The 15,098-nt window shown below is 42.1% G+C and overlaps 1 protein-coding gene across 2 annotated transcripts in view; it reads right to left on the bottom strand.

The window, feature by feature from the left end:
- ZNF804A (zinc finger protein 804A) overlaps positions 1-15,098 on the bottom strand; it is a 578,558-nt gene that overhangs the window by 5,283 nt on the left and 558,177 nt on the right. For both annotated transcript variants that reach the window (XM_029605953.1, XM_029605954.1), the window contains exon 3: positions 2,355-2,485. In XM_029605953.1, coding sequence (XP_029461813.1) covers positions 2,355-2,485 — 131 coding nt within the window. The remainder of the gene's footprint in view (positions 1-2,354; positions 2,486-15,098) is intronic.

The following is a 15,098-nucleotide window of genomic DNA, read 5'->3' as shown; positions in this document are numbered from 1 at the left end:
GGCATCATGCTTCAAATGCCTGATCTAGTTCATTAATGTTTTCAACCACAGTGGCTTTATTATTTTTTTTTAGTGAAAAGATACTACTACAGTTTTCATTGAAGCTAAGTTAACTTCAGCAAAAAAGGATAATGTTAAATATGGGGAGCCTATCTTTCAACACTATTTGATGTACTGGATTTATGTACGTATGTGGACATGCAGAGATTTATTCTAGTATTTTAGAAATTGTGCAGTGGGTTGCTGCACAGTCTATAAAATACAGTGCAGTTCTGCTCTCAAAATATTTGCATATGTTTCAGTACATGTGCATATTTGCAGTACAATGAAATTACTTACTTTTTCTACCTATCTTACAAACATATGTGCATATATTTTATGCCCATAAAAAATAACATATAAATACTGATTTATATGCAGAGGCAGATATATTTCAGTTTGCACGTTTACCATTTTGAAATACTTGTGTGCGTACTTGAAATCACCAATTTGCTGATACCTCTGCCAGTCCATCCAGTCCGTCTTCAGTTCACCTAGAACCTCTAGTACTTCACTCTGAACTCTCCTAAGTTCACCTAGACCTCCCACCCAATAATTGCAGATAATAAGTTTGATTTCACTTCTGCTAGTCAATTAGGTGTAAAATTGAACAAATAAGTTCAATAATTTATTAGAATGTGCAGAAAAAAAAATTAGTTTTGTTTTATTCATTCATTTTGTGGGAGGCTAAATTTGTATCATTAGTTTCAAAATGAAAATAAAACATTGTTTATTCATTTTATTTGTTTTTCCTGTTTTCTATTAAAGCCAAACAAGGAAGCATTGCAACCTATTTTGGGCTCTAGAATTCAAGTATTATCATCAATTCTCATGAAACCTCTGGGAAGAAATCATCAGAAGGGGGAAAGAATGCGAAGATATCTAGACTGTAACTTTGGGGCCGATGCAATACAGTGCACTCAGCTCCAAATTTTGAACAAACCCACTGTGAAAGTAAAGCTCAATATACATTCCAGAACTTCATCCCATAAGAAAAGAACAATAGTCCTCACACATGCCCTGGCTCTAGGATTCAGAGAGCAGTGATAGGCTCCACTGATATGTTGTCTTTGTAGTCTCCTTGCCAAGTCTTGCCTAGTGCCCACCAGTCTATGACAAGGCTGCAAGGTGAAGCATGACTCACAGGGAGAAGCTGGGTGCTATGCCTAAAAGGAAGGCCTGGCTGGCTGATTTAGTAATTTACTTACAATTTGTGGGGCGGATTTTAAATGCCCTGCGCACCGGTGCGCACAGAGCCCCGGGACATGCGTAAGTCCCGTGGCTTCGTAAAAGGGGTGGGGAGGGGGCGTGTTGGGGGCGTTCTCGAAATGACGCGGCATTTCGGGGGCGGGCCATGGCGTTTCGGGGGCGGGCCCGGGGGCGTGGTGCCGGCCCGGGGGCGTGGTTGAGGTCTCCGGACCAGCCCCCGGTTCGGGTGATGGCGCGCCAGCAGCCCGCTGGTGCGCGCAGGTTTACATCTGCTTTTAGCAGGCGTAAATCTGTCAACAAAGGTAAGGGGGGGTTTAGATAGGGCCGGGGGGGTGGGTTAGGTAGGGGAAGGGAGGGGAAGGTGGGGGGGAGGGCGAAGGAAAGTTCCCTCCGAGGCCGCTCCGAAATCGGAGCGGGCTCGGAGGGAACAGGCAGCACGCGCTGGGCTCGGCGCATGCAGGTTGCACAAATATGCACCCCCTTGCGCGCGCCGACCCCGGATTTTATAAGATACGCGCGGCTACGCACGTATCTTATAAAATCCAGCGTACTTTTGTTCGCGCCTTGTGTGCGAACAAAAGTACGCATTCGCGCAAATTTTTAAAATCTACCCCACTATTTGGCACTATACATGTTCCCCAATTCCTATTGACTTCTACAACCCATATACTTCAATGGCCCATAGAAATGAATGGAGGACAAAACAAATGAAACAAATATATGTTTTATTTGTGGTATGGCCCCCATTTGTTTTGGGATACCCAGAAATAAAACAAATGGGACCCATTATTTTCAGATGTCATATTCATTTTAAATGAATACACATGCCTAATAATTTATAAGCATATATCTTTTGTAAAATAGCAACTTTCATGCATACTTCTTGACTCCACCCCAGAATTCCCTAGATCGCTCCTTTTTTATGCCAAAAATGAAAACACAAAACCAAAAATAAGTGCATACTTTCAATATTTATAAAATAGCATGTTCATAATTACATGCTAATTACATGCATATATGCTATTTTTCCATGCATAACATCTTTTGAAAAACTTTCTTTACATACCACCAAATCAATTTACACACATTTTACTAGTTAGACTTACCATGCTGATTCTTTTCTTAGCTCAGCTAACTTGTGCAATCGCTGAAGAGCTTTTTCTTGTTTTTTTTCATCCTTTCTGGTCTTAGAAGCTACATTTCGGGCAAATTCTCTCTGCTTCAATTCCTTCAGCCTCTTTAAAATCAGTTTTAAGAAAGGGAGAAAGATGTAATGCTTTGCAAATACAATTCACATTTGCAACAAAACTGATAGAGAATAATGTAGGTTTTGCTTCTTCTTCTGAAAAATTAGAATACATACAACCTTGAGGTAAGCACAGATGATCATTAGTTGTGAAAAAGTGGATGAAGAAAACAGAGATTAAGTCATATTGCATTTTTTATATGTAGAATGTATATTATTTTTGAAATTACTTATTCTAAAATATTAATATTACACCACTTTCTATAACTAATTTTCTCTATGTAATATCACAAAGTATTGTTCTTCATAACAAGGTAGTTTATACAATATTTGAATAATTAATTCATAGAATAGATAAGGATTATAAACTTTAAGCTTTAGCTATACATTAGCTGATTGCCTTCATATTAAGTTTATTGGCTTAATAAACTGACCATCTCTACCCACCTACCTTGTTAGATTTCTTTTAACAAATCTTTGTACAAAATGCTCTTACTTATTTCCATCCCTAAGTTATTAGCTATTTATAACATGAAATATATACTCAGAGCAAGTTATAATACAATAATTCTCAGCAGGTCCTATTTTTGCATGCATTCGTTTCAGAAGAATGGTTAGACAGAAGGTCACCACCATATCATTCTAATACACTTCTCATTTTTCATATAAAATTGTTAATGCTACTATGAAAAAGCCTACAGAATAAGAAAAAATTGCTATTTTTGAAATATTGCATAAAAAGAGTTTCTAAGATAGTACAATAAGACAAAAGACTTTGGTTAAAAGAACATTGGATAACAATACAAACTGTATGTTTCCTAGAATGAAAAGACACAATAGTTTCAAAATGTATAGCTATCATTAAAATACCTAAATATTAAGCCGTAAATTAAATAATCTTAAAATTGTAGAAAAACATTATTTTATTTGTCATTAACACATAACAAGGAAAATCCAGCAAGGCTTTATTACAAAAAAAAAAAATGTTTCTTAAAGAACATAATTGATGGCTACCCAAACACAAAATATAAGAAACACACAAATAATCACAAGAACATATAATAAATATACATTTATCAAGGCATATATACAATCAATACAAGGTATCATCAATTCAATTGACTATCAAAACATTAAACTGGGCATCCATGACCAGCTTGTCACAGAGTTGGGGGGTGATGGCCACCCTCACTCACTGCACTGCATACAAGGACTGAGACAGACAACGTATTGGTGTGTTAAAGGCCACAGCTTTATTGTAGGTAACAGCATTACAATGGAGTCCTAAGTACCTTAGCCATAATAGAGATACACTAACCAATTTTCAGCTGGCAGGCAGTATGTCACTTCTGTATCTCCAGGCTCGCCGCTCGCAAGCAAAGCCCTGTCCTTCCAAGAGGTGCTCCCTCTCGTGGGCATTCCGGTCAGCCTGTTATGCACAAGCAAGATGACTGCCCACTCAGATGGAGACATCTGGTCTGTTGCCGGTCTGGGCCATCCGGCCCTGACAGCAGGCAGTCCCTGGCAGAATAGTTAAGAGCATACAGGTCAAATGGTGGACTGCCTTCCATAGGAAAACCCTCTCCCAGCTTGGGTACCCCCATCAAAGGGCCCGGGTAGCCAGAAAGGCTTCCCTGGGACCTTCCCCACCCTACAGCTGCGGCATCTGTCTCAAACCTCCAAAAAGCACTCTAAAAATGGACCATCTTAAGGCATTTAGAAAAAGTTCCTGAGCCATATCAAACAGGTGCACACCATCCTTGTGGAACAAATCTTTGCACTCTATTCAAAACCAATCATGTCTAATATGATGACCCCTTCAATGCTCAAAGTTGCATACCTGTTGGTTCAACATGCAAATACACTGCCCCCAAAGGTGATATGTGTGAAACCAGCAGTGAGGTATGATTTCGGACCACACAACCCTTGTGCATGGCATCAGTGATGAAAGGAGAGCAAGATAGTGCAACACATTCATCAAACCCATGCAAAGAGACAGCTCCCAGTGCAGGAAGGCGCTAAAGGCCTTGAATGAGATGGAACAGCCCATCGGCATGCACTTATCAAAATAGTATGGACTATCAAGTGAAAAACCTAGCAACAGAAAGCTATCTGGGTGCAAGGGAAAGAGCTGGAAGTGGACTCTATGTCCGTTTTCACCATGTGAGTCCCCTCCCTGCAGTCCCTGGGAAGGTGCAATGTGCTATCAAATGATGCGTACTGCACTGAGCATGACTCCTGAGGAATGAAATCACTGACAGATCCGCCTGCAAGGTAAGATAGGGTGTAGATCAACCTATACTTACCTAGCTCTTTTTAGGCACCAACATGAGGGGTGAAACAATCATGCTGGGAAAATGTGGATGCAAGAATGGGCCTGCTATCCAACCTAAAGTCAGCTCGGCTGTCAATTTTTCCCTCACAACAGGAGCAAACTGGGTCGCAGAAGGCGCATTTCTGCAAGGGGCAGTGATCCTGTTAAACTTGAAACCATCCCATAATACAATGGCAGGTTGTTAATCTAGATAGAAACTCAGGCTCCTCTCTAGCAGGGGCCACAGCACTGGGGTTAGAGCCCTATTAAAGGGGTTACTTGCCTCTTCTGCTAGAGCCCTTCCTGGGGTATTTGGTGGCTAGGTGACCATGCAAAATGCTTGTACTTGCAATCTTCTGCCATAACAGCCCCCTTTGTTGAATCACCAACATGCCTCTGAGGCATTGGTCCTTGAATGCCCCTGATCTTGGGAATTACCTTGGCCTTGAAAAGGCTGGCTATTTGCAGGCACCTCCGAATTCCTCCCAGTCATGTTGGTGAGCCATAGCTCAACATCAGAAGAACCCCATGACATACTCAGGGTGTCAGCCATTCTTTCCCTGAACTGCTTGTCAAGTTGAGCCAGGCAAATCCCTCATACTTTGAATGGAGTCAGGGGTGCCGGGGGGCCATGCACTCCCTGACTCCATCCCCTTAGTCTTGATGAACGATGAACCTGAGATACTAACTTATGGCCAAGAGGAATGGCTGCTGTGCCTCTAAAGTCAGCGGCCAGGGAACTGGGAAGGGTTGTAAATTAGTCTAATAGGCCTTGTTAGGACAATTTTTTTTTTTTTTTGCCAATCATGCAGAACTCTTAGGGGAATCAGATGGTAATAAAGCCTTCTTCTTGACTGGGTATACCAATGATTTTTTATAAACCTCATCCACTGCCCCTTCAAAACAAGACAAATTCACTAACTTGGTAATGGTATTCAAAAACACATCTCTTAAGGACTCAATCATCCTCATAGGCCAGAGATCTAGGTAACATTTAGAGGACTTCAACTGTGACAGTATATTCCCAACTATTCCATTTAGAGACCTCTTCAAAAGTATCCCAGCTCCTGATGGTCCCAATATTATCAATAATGGTAGAGTAAGGCTGAAATGGAAAAATTCCCAAAGTTACATTTTTCTCCTTTTTTGTTCTTTATTGTAATGTAGGCAGCCGACGGGGGAGGAAAGCTTACCAGGCCAATGAAGCAGCAGCTGCAGCTGTAGCGTGGAGAGCTGGAGCAAAAGGGACAGTTTAGGGTCAGTGTTCCGGGCTTAGCCTCCCTGCACTGCTGGGTCCTCCCCCTACCTACCCTCAGGTTCAAATTGTGCAGTGGGCTGCAAAGAGCCACCCCCAACCAGCCCCTCCGTGAACCCAGTTGGATCCTGGCTCCTTCCCCTGAAAAGCCCTGACTGACACAGGCCCCCCCCCCCTCACTCAGGATGTCACGTAATGATGTCATGGCATGGCGACGATGCTGGACATTGATGCTGCAGTGATGAGTTGCCGTCGCGGCAATGAGATCAGTGAATGCGCTGACACTGTGACCTACCAGCCTTTGAGGCCATGCAGCCTGTGCAGGAGGCCCCTCCATCCGGGTGAGTGTTTGGCCTGACTCCTCCCCCAGGTTCCGGGCGGAGCGCCATGTTATATGCAGTGTCTGCGCACTGTTCCAGTGCCACGTATCTACTGCTGAGGGCCTCAGTGCAAATTCATTTATTTAAAACTTTTATATTCCACCTATATTGGAATTTTGAAATGCTAAGCAGATCACAGTAAAAACACAGAGCATCAGAACACATCAAAACAGATATAAATAAACTTCTTAAACAACCTCCTCTGAGACAGCACATGCTGAAATTCTTCATTTAATACAAAAGTTTTCAACGCTTTACGAAATAATTTATAATCAGATATAGCTCAAAGTTCCAGTGCCAAGTTATTCCAGAGCAATGCTCCACCAATAGAAATAAAACGCTGCCTAGTTTCCTGAAAGTGCGCTATCTTTACTGATTGAATTTCAAGATAATGTCTATCAAAACTAACCAACTGAGCCAATTCAGCAAAGGAATTACATGATCTCGCAAGAGGCCTTCAAGACCAGCCTAGCAGCATAAATTTGTAAAAGTTGGAACACAAATACAAAGAACCCTGTACATTTTCAGTAGCCTCAAAGTAAAGCTGAATGTTGTCAGCAAATACTTTAAAAAATATTAAAGGAATCTGACTTAATTGTTGCAAATACATATTAAAAAGTGTGGTTCACTAAACAGAACCCTGAGGTGCCCCCCCCCCCCTTCTATGGTCAGTATTTACTCTGAACAGTTTGCCCCAATCATAATCTGTTGATCACATGTAGAAAGAAAAGAAGAAAACCAGTTATCGATTATCCCTAATGATCTAATTCTAGAGAGCAGAAATGAGTGGTTCACCAAATCAAACGCTGAAGAAAGGTCTAAATGATGGCAATAACAGCTTTACCTGAATCAATGTACTTCAGCAAGTAATTATTAACCAAGACTAATTCGGTCTCTGTACTAAAATTCTCTCAAAATCCACACTGATTATTGTATAAAATTGCACATGATCCTGCCAGAAATCTTTTAACTGTACAAAAAGCTACTTTTTCCAATAACTTGCCAAGAGATATCGGGGCAGATTTTCAAAGGCTACGTGTGTAACATACGAGCGTAACCCAAGAAAATCTGCCCCTGCGCAGAACACTCCATCACATACCTTTCCCCTCAACTTGGCTTTGTCAGGTTGAACATTCAGATGTGCCCAGGGCATACCCTGGCTCTGTCTCAAGTACCTCCCCACTTCGGCTGTACTGTCTCCAACACCCATGAGTTGTCTCCATAAGGTTGCAAACTGGGGATAATTTCGACCCAGGACGGCTGGAGATGAAAGCTTGGAAGGACAGCCACTTCTAACACGTCTTGTCCTGCGCTGGTCATCCAAAGGTTGTGGGAAGTTGAACACTTTTGTTTATCCACATGTATACATGTTACTATCTCTATTTTCTTATCGTTAATATGTTCTTGAAAAATAAGTCCAGCAGGAATCTACCAAGGCCTGGGCAGAGGCTCCCTCCAGTTCCACCTGGATTATAAAGTCCTGAAATCTTGCAAATGGGACACCTACAAAATTGCAGCTTTGCTCCGCTAACTTGTGCTCGCATTCCAGGTTATCAAGCCAAGGACATGTTGAACCAAAAAATTAAAGAAAAAAGGAAATATTAAAAAGTTATTGAACAAAAGAAAAAAGCAATAAAAAGTGTGAGAAAAATTGAAAAATGCATTTTTCAAAAAAAATAATAATGAAAAAAATTCCAACTATATACCAACTCTATGAATCTTTTCAAAGTATAAAAATAAAGAAACCAAGTGGTAATGATTAAGAAAAATAAGGACTCGATCCTTAAAGTAACCCAACATGTTTCATCAGTAAGGCTTCTTCAGGGATATCAATTAAGTTGTCCAGAAAAACTCATCAGTTGTCAACATTTATTATCGACCTTCACCAGCATCTTCACTTACATAGTAACAGTATTGACAGCAGGAAAGGACAAAATGGTCCAGCCAATCTGCCCAGCAAGTTTCTAATGGTAGTAACTGCTGCTTGGTGCAGGTTGCCCTATGTGTCTGTTAAGTGTAGAACTGCCACTCCAAGCAGATTACCCCCATGCCTTATGTTAAGGATAGTTGAATATTTACAATCAAAACCAGGCAAGTGTCTAACCCTTAACAAATTGCTGCAAGCAACATTTTTACATGGTTAGCAGCTTTCTTGATAATTCAGATAATGCTACTTGAACCTGCTTTCTTTTTGACATGGCCATAGAAACAGTTCTGTACTTATTCCCTAATGCAGTGGTTCTCAACCTTTTTCGGCCGGGACACATCTGACAGATGATTGTCACATGCGTGACACACTGAACATGTGACCGTCACGGGGCTAAATGTAAATATACATTCTGCATCCTCAGGAACCCCCTCGACCCCCAGAAATGGGTGCAGAGCAGAACTAGGGCATTATGCATACAACTCACCTTATAAAAAAAGATGTTCTGATGACATCTCAGTAGAAGCAAAGCAAACTACCTTTACTTGCAGGCACAATACCCCTCCTTATGAAAAGACAGTAATTTACCACTAATGCATGTCCTATTGAGAAAACACAACAAATAAGATTGATACAAATGCCTACATGCTAGTAAAATACCTCACCTCAGTCACACACCCAGAACTGACCTTCACTGCAAATTATAAATATGGAGACAAACTGGAATGGAAAACCAAAACAGCCACTCTGCATGAGAAATGGAAAGAGAAATATAGCACCTAACATAGTCCCAGGATCTACAATAATGCATACAAACTAATCCACACAAAGGTACACCTGTACTATGGAACACACTCAAACAGTAATAACTCTACCTATGAAAAGGCAACACTACCAATATTTAACCAGGCCCTAAGCACTAATACACTTCCTATTAGGAAAACAGAACAAGCCAAGCTGCTATAGATCTCCACACAGAAATAATTGTAAAACTATACTAATAAATGTTACAAAACAGCTGATGAACAGAATAACATCCAACAATTAAAAACTCATTAAAATTATTAAAAATTGTCCAAATATCAATAAAATATTTCAAAACATCAGACACATCACACAATACCCAATAATTAAAATGGAAGTCAATCAAGAAAAATAAACTTAAAAAGCAACTCTCCTACTCCTTTCCCTTGCAGGCCAATAGCATACACCAGAAGCAGCAGTGCTGCTGAAGCTCTGTCCTCAAGGTCCTCTTCCTTAGGGCCCACAACCAGTCACTCATACACAGTCTCTGTCTCACACTGACCAGTAACCTCCCTAACCAGTCTCTGTCTCTCTCACAAGCACACACCAGTCACCTCCTTGACCACTCTCTGTCTCTCTCACACACACACCAGTCACCTCTCTGACCAGTCTCTGACTCACACACACACACACACACACATCAGTCACCTTGCTGACCAGTCTGTCTCATACATACCAGTCACCTCCCTGCCAGTCTCTGTCTCTCTCACACACACCAGTCACTTCCCTGAACAGTCTCTTTATCTCTCACACACAGAAACCAGTCACCTTCCTGATCAGTCTCTGTCTCTCACACACAGACACAGTCACCTCCCTGACCAGTCTCTGTCTCTCTCACACACACCAGTCACATTCCTGACAGTCTCTGTCTCTCTCTCTCTCTCTCACATACACACACCAGTGTCCTCGCTGACCAGTCTCTGTCTCTCACACACAGACACCAGTCACCTCCCTGACCAGTCTGTCTCTCTCTCTCTCTCTCACTCACACACACACACACACACACACACACACCAGTCATCTTCCTGACCAGTCTGTCTCTCTCTCACAGAAACACATCACCTCCGACCATGGTCTCTCTCAATCACACACATTCTCTCTCACTTACATACAAGCTCTCGATCACACACAAATGCTCTTCCTCCCATTCTACCACACACCCACAAAGCTGCCACTCACGCATCCAGGCACCCATTCTACCACACACACACAAAGCTGTCACTCAGGCACCCATCCTACTACATACTCATAAGCTCTCATTCATGCACCTATTGTACCACACACACACACAAAGCTGCCACTCACGAACCCATTCTACTACACACACAAGCTCTCACTCATGCACCCAGCTACTCATTCTACTACAGACACACACAAAGCGGCCACTCACGTACCCATTCTACCACAGGCACACAAAGCTGCCACTCACACACACACACACACACACATATGCTCATATGGAGCCTCTTCTCATTGCTTGGCCCAATAAGCCAGGCCTCCGCTCTTTGACCCCACCAGCCTGGCCTCCAACGGCGACATACAGGGTCTTTCCACTCTTCAGCCTTCGCCGGCCTGACCTCTGGTAGTGGCACGCAGTGCCTCTCCACTCTTTGGCCCAGCCGGTCTGGCCTCCAGCGGTGGCACGCAGCATCTCTCTGCTCTTCGGCCCGCTGACCCAGCCTCTGGGTCTCTTTGCACTTCAGCCGCCACTGGCCTGGCCTCCGGAGATGCCTCGCAGCGTCTCTCTGCTCTTGAACACCGCAGGCCTGGCCTCCAGCAGTGGCATTCAGGGTATCTCCGCAATTCAGCTGCCGCCGGCCCAGCCTCTGGCGGTGGCGCACAGGGTCTCTCCACACTTCAGCTGCCACAGGCCCGGCCTCCAGAGGTGGCTCGCAGCATCTCTCCTCTCTTCGACCCTGCTGGCCTGGTCTCTGGCGGCAGCGCACTGGGTCTCTTTGTACTTCAGCTGCCCCCAGTCTGGCCTCCAGCGATGGCATACCCCTATCAACTGCATTAGACAGTCTGCCCCTGGAGAGAAGGGAAGCACAAATGGGGCAGTGGGACACCGGGAGCCTCGACACACCTGCCGGTGCTTGGCAACATACTGGTGTGTCATGACACACTGGTTGAGAATCGCTGCCCTAATGTATGCATACTCATACCCCAGTCTGTAAGTCAGGACCTAGCACTGGCTGTCATCAGACTCCAATACCCCTTTCCCTCCCCGTCACCCCCCATTAAAACAGACAGCAAAGTTGCAGTTGTGTCAGACTCATCAAGGTAATTGGTTAAGGGTAGCAATTCCCCATGTATCTGTTAAGGGTACTAACTGCTGTTCTGTGCAGGTTACCCCCAGCAGTGCATGAAACCAACCCTCCTGTTCATTTTGAAAAGCAAGGAGCCTATTTACCACCAGGAAAAAGGATTGACAAGAAACGACTGGCATAACATACAAGATCTTCTCAGAACCGTATCGCCACAGGATGATTAAAAAACTTCTAAGGAGCAACATAAGCAACTGAGGGCCCGCCAGGCAGAATCCACCTAGTAGTCCACTTCTTTATTCTGGCCTCAAGGTCACTTTTTGATGACACGACTCTGGCAACGAGGGGTCTCCCAATCCCAGCAGATCAAAAAATGCTGTAGCAGTAGAAAAGTGCTGTAGTACAAATAATAACCGCAGATTTTAGGCCAGTTCAGCGGAAAGATGTGGCTCAATTCCTGGGTTTAGAAAGAATAGTAAAGGGGTTCTTCGTCCCCTTTTGATTAAGGACTTGTTTTCTTAGTTTTGTAAAGTTCTTTTGAAGGAGGTTTTATCCACCTTTCCTTCTTTTGCTTTGGATTTTTGGAGACTGGTCCTATATTTGTTGTCACTTAAATCCCCATTGCCAGAGGAATTTAGACTCTTATCAACTACGGGAGGTTCGAGAAGTCTGGGACATCCATCATGTCCCTGAAGATGAAGGGATGAAAAAAGGAGAATGGGGACTCCCATCTGGTGCTAACCGCTTAAAATATGCAGATATTTTAGAAAGGAGTTGGGAGATGCCATCCAGGTACTATCAAGGGAACTGAAGAGGTTGGAAAAACAGTAATAAATATACTGAAGACATCTGAATTAAGATGTGAGAAATGGGATTTCAAATTATGCTATTTAGCCCACTCCTAATATCATATCCACCATTTTGGAAGGAAGCTCCTTGCCTGTAGGAGAATCATCTCTGTTTTGGTATGATGTCTTGGATCTTCTGTTTGTCTGGCGTGGGATAGGGTTTGCTCCAGGCTTATGTTTGCAGTGGTGTAGAATTTATTTTCTTCTAGATCCACCTCTTGGATCTTCTCTTCCTCCAGTATGTGGTTCAGATTTTTTACTATCCGTTTCTCTTCCCTTTTACAAATTTCCTCCTGAAAGACAGATTCCACAAGCCATCACTTCTCGAATCTAACCATACACAATTTGCAATAGCAGGTACCTCCATGTGAATGTGCATTGATAGGTGGTAAACAATGTCAATAAAACTTTAAAAGTGGTGGTGACATGGTGGTATGCTCTTTAATTACTGACAGTTCCCCTCTCAAGTTCATTACCCAAGCCTGCTCCAGCAATCAATCATGAAACTGGTTCCTCGAGAAACAGTTTGCACTGAAATAAACCAGCAGCTTTATCAACAATCAATTTAAACATATATATATAAGTCATGAAAACATTTGCTTCCCCTCCCTACATGCCAATTCTCCACATGCTAAGGGATCAACTTGGACATCCATTCTGTTCCTTGTCATAAGATCATCTAGGTCAGTGTTTTTTGTTCTGTTGTCTAGACTCCCACCATAAAGCTAGACTGCATACTGCAGTCTCCCTGGGTCACCCAATACTGCATTTATCACTGGTGGGTGTCAGCCAATGGCCCACCCCAACTACTTTCTAGTCTTAACTAGCTGCCCACGCCACATGGGTAGAGGGTACCTATATGCTTCCAACATCTGTGCCATTTAAGAACCCTTGGCTTGGTACCCCATCATAAGGGGGGGCACATACAAAGCTAAGGCCTAAATATCAAAATTTGCCAAAGGTTATCTCCATTCAATATTTGATAAATAAATCATATCACCTCTATACAAACTTGCACAGTCAATGGCTGCCCAATTATGCTGCAACTTTCTGCCATGTATGAGCACCCACATGCCAGCCTGTCTGTTGACCTTTTTCAGTTCTCAATTCCATAATCTCTGCGTCTCCATCACTGATGGAGTATAATGTCTGACATACATTCTGTTGAGCAGTGTAACCATGCATATATAATCTTTTATCTTTGTTATCAACAGAAAACATGAAAGACCTCCCAGGTTATTACTACCAAGATGTGTAATCACAACATCAAGATTTGCCATAACATCCTAATGGAATCACAGGGACAGGATTAATTGGGATTCCACTGCTTGCCCAGCCACTGCATTTAGACTCCCACCACTACCATATCAAGGTGACTGGGTAAGGTTGCTGCTGAACTTGCTTGGCTGTTTAGAACACAACAGAGTGCTATATGATCCACACTTTCCTCCAATGCACTACAACATCAGTAAAACATTAAATATGAAAGTAAATTTTAAACAGGTGCGCGGACACACATGTGTGTGTGTTAATTGGTCTGCATCCAGGGACAAGGCCATTTTATAACATACATGCGTATGCGTGCACAGGTTATTAAATAGCCTGTACTCACGCACATGTGCGCACAATTTTAAGTGGATGCACGCCAATGCACGCAAATGCTGCTTCTACGGCGTAAGTGGGGGGTTTTAAAAGACATGTGCACTGACACCATTACCAGTTTTACCAGTTTTCTGATTAACTTTCTCCCTTTCCATCTTTGAGACTTTTCAATCTTTCTATGGTTAATCATATATCTAATATTACAAAAAAATCTTTCTATAAATTACATTTATTGAAAAGAATTTGGCCTTTTCTTTTCTTTAAAGATTATCGTACAGTATTGCAATCATTAATCTTTTCAGGTATGGATTATTGTAACGCCTTACTTTTAGGTTTACCTGATTCAGTTCTGTATCCATTACAAATGATACAAAACTCCGCTGCTCGGGTGCTAGTAGGTATTTCACGCCGTACCCATATTACACCAGTTCTACTTTCACTTCATTGGTTACCAATTAAATATCGAATTCAATTTAAAGTCTTATCAATTATCCATTCTCTCATCTACAATACTTCTTCTACTTGGTTATGTACTAATCTTCGCATATATAAACCTGCCAGACATCTCAGATCTCTCTCAAAAAACTTATTAGATATCCCTACTGTTAAATCAGCAAAACTTGAACTTACCAGAAAAAGAGCATTCTCAGTGGCAGGTCCTGTTTTATGGAATTCACTTCCAGATCACATTCGTCTCACTTCATCAATACAACAGTTCAAAAAACTATTGAAAACATACTTATTTCAGAAAGCATACACCTTAACTATTTCATAAACTCAACACTTATTCACTTCAACTGTTCTCTCTTCTTTCAGAAACATTCACACCATATAATATTTACTTTCTGCTAATATCCTTTGAAAAAAATAGCTGGATATGAATATATACTGCACTATGTTAGCTTTTAATTGTTTTATTTTTGTTTTTATTTTGTCAAGTTCATTTATTATGTATGTTTGGTTGTAAACCGTTTTGATTAATTCTTTTGAATTGTAAAAGCGGTATATAAACATGTTTAAATAAATAAATAAATAAACTGGTGATGACTTCAAAGGGTAAAGGGTAAGGGGGCTTTTGATCGGGATGTGGAGCTTCAGGCATCGAGGAGATTACACTTATTATAGTCACAGATCTAATATGGATCATGCAGGCAGAAGAGAAATGTTAATTTTGAGGGTAGTATGACTTCTAGTGACATGCCTTTTACAG

This window comes from Rhinatrema bivittatum, chromosome 6 (genome assembly GCF_901001135.1).
Source record: "Rhinatrema bivittatum chromosome 6, aRhiBiv1.1, whole genome shotgun sequence".
Classification (NCBI taxonomy): Eukaryota; Metazoa; Chordata; class Amphibia; order Gymnophiona; family Rhinatrematidae; genus Rhinatrema; species Rhinatrema bivittatum.
Note: the sequence above shows the minus strand (reverse complement) of the source record. Positions and strands in the feature narration are given on the sequence as shown.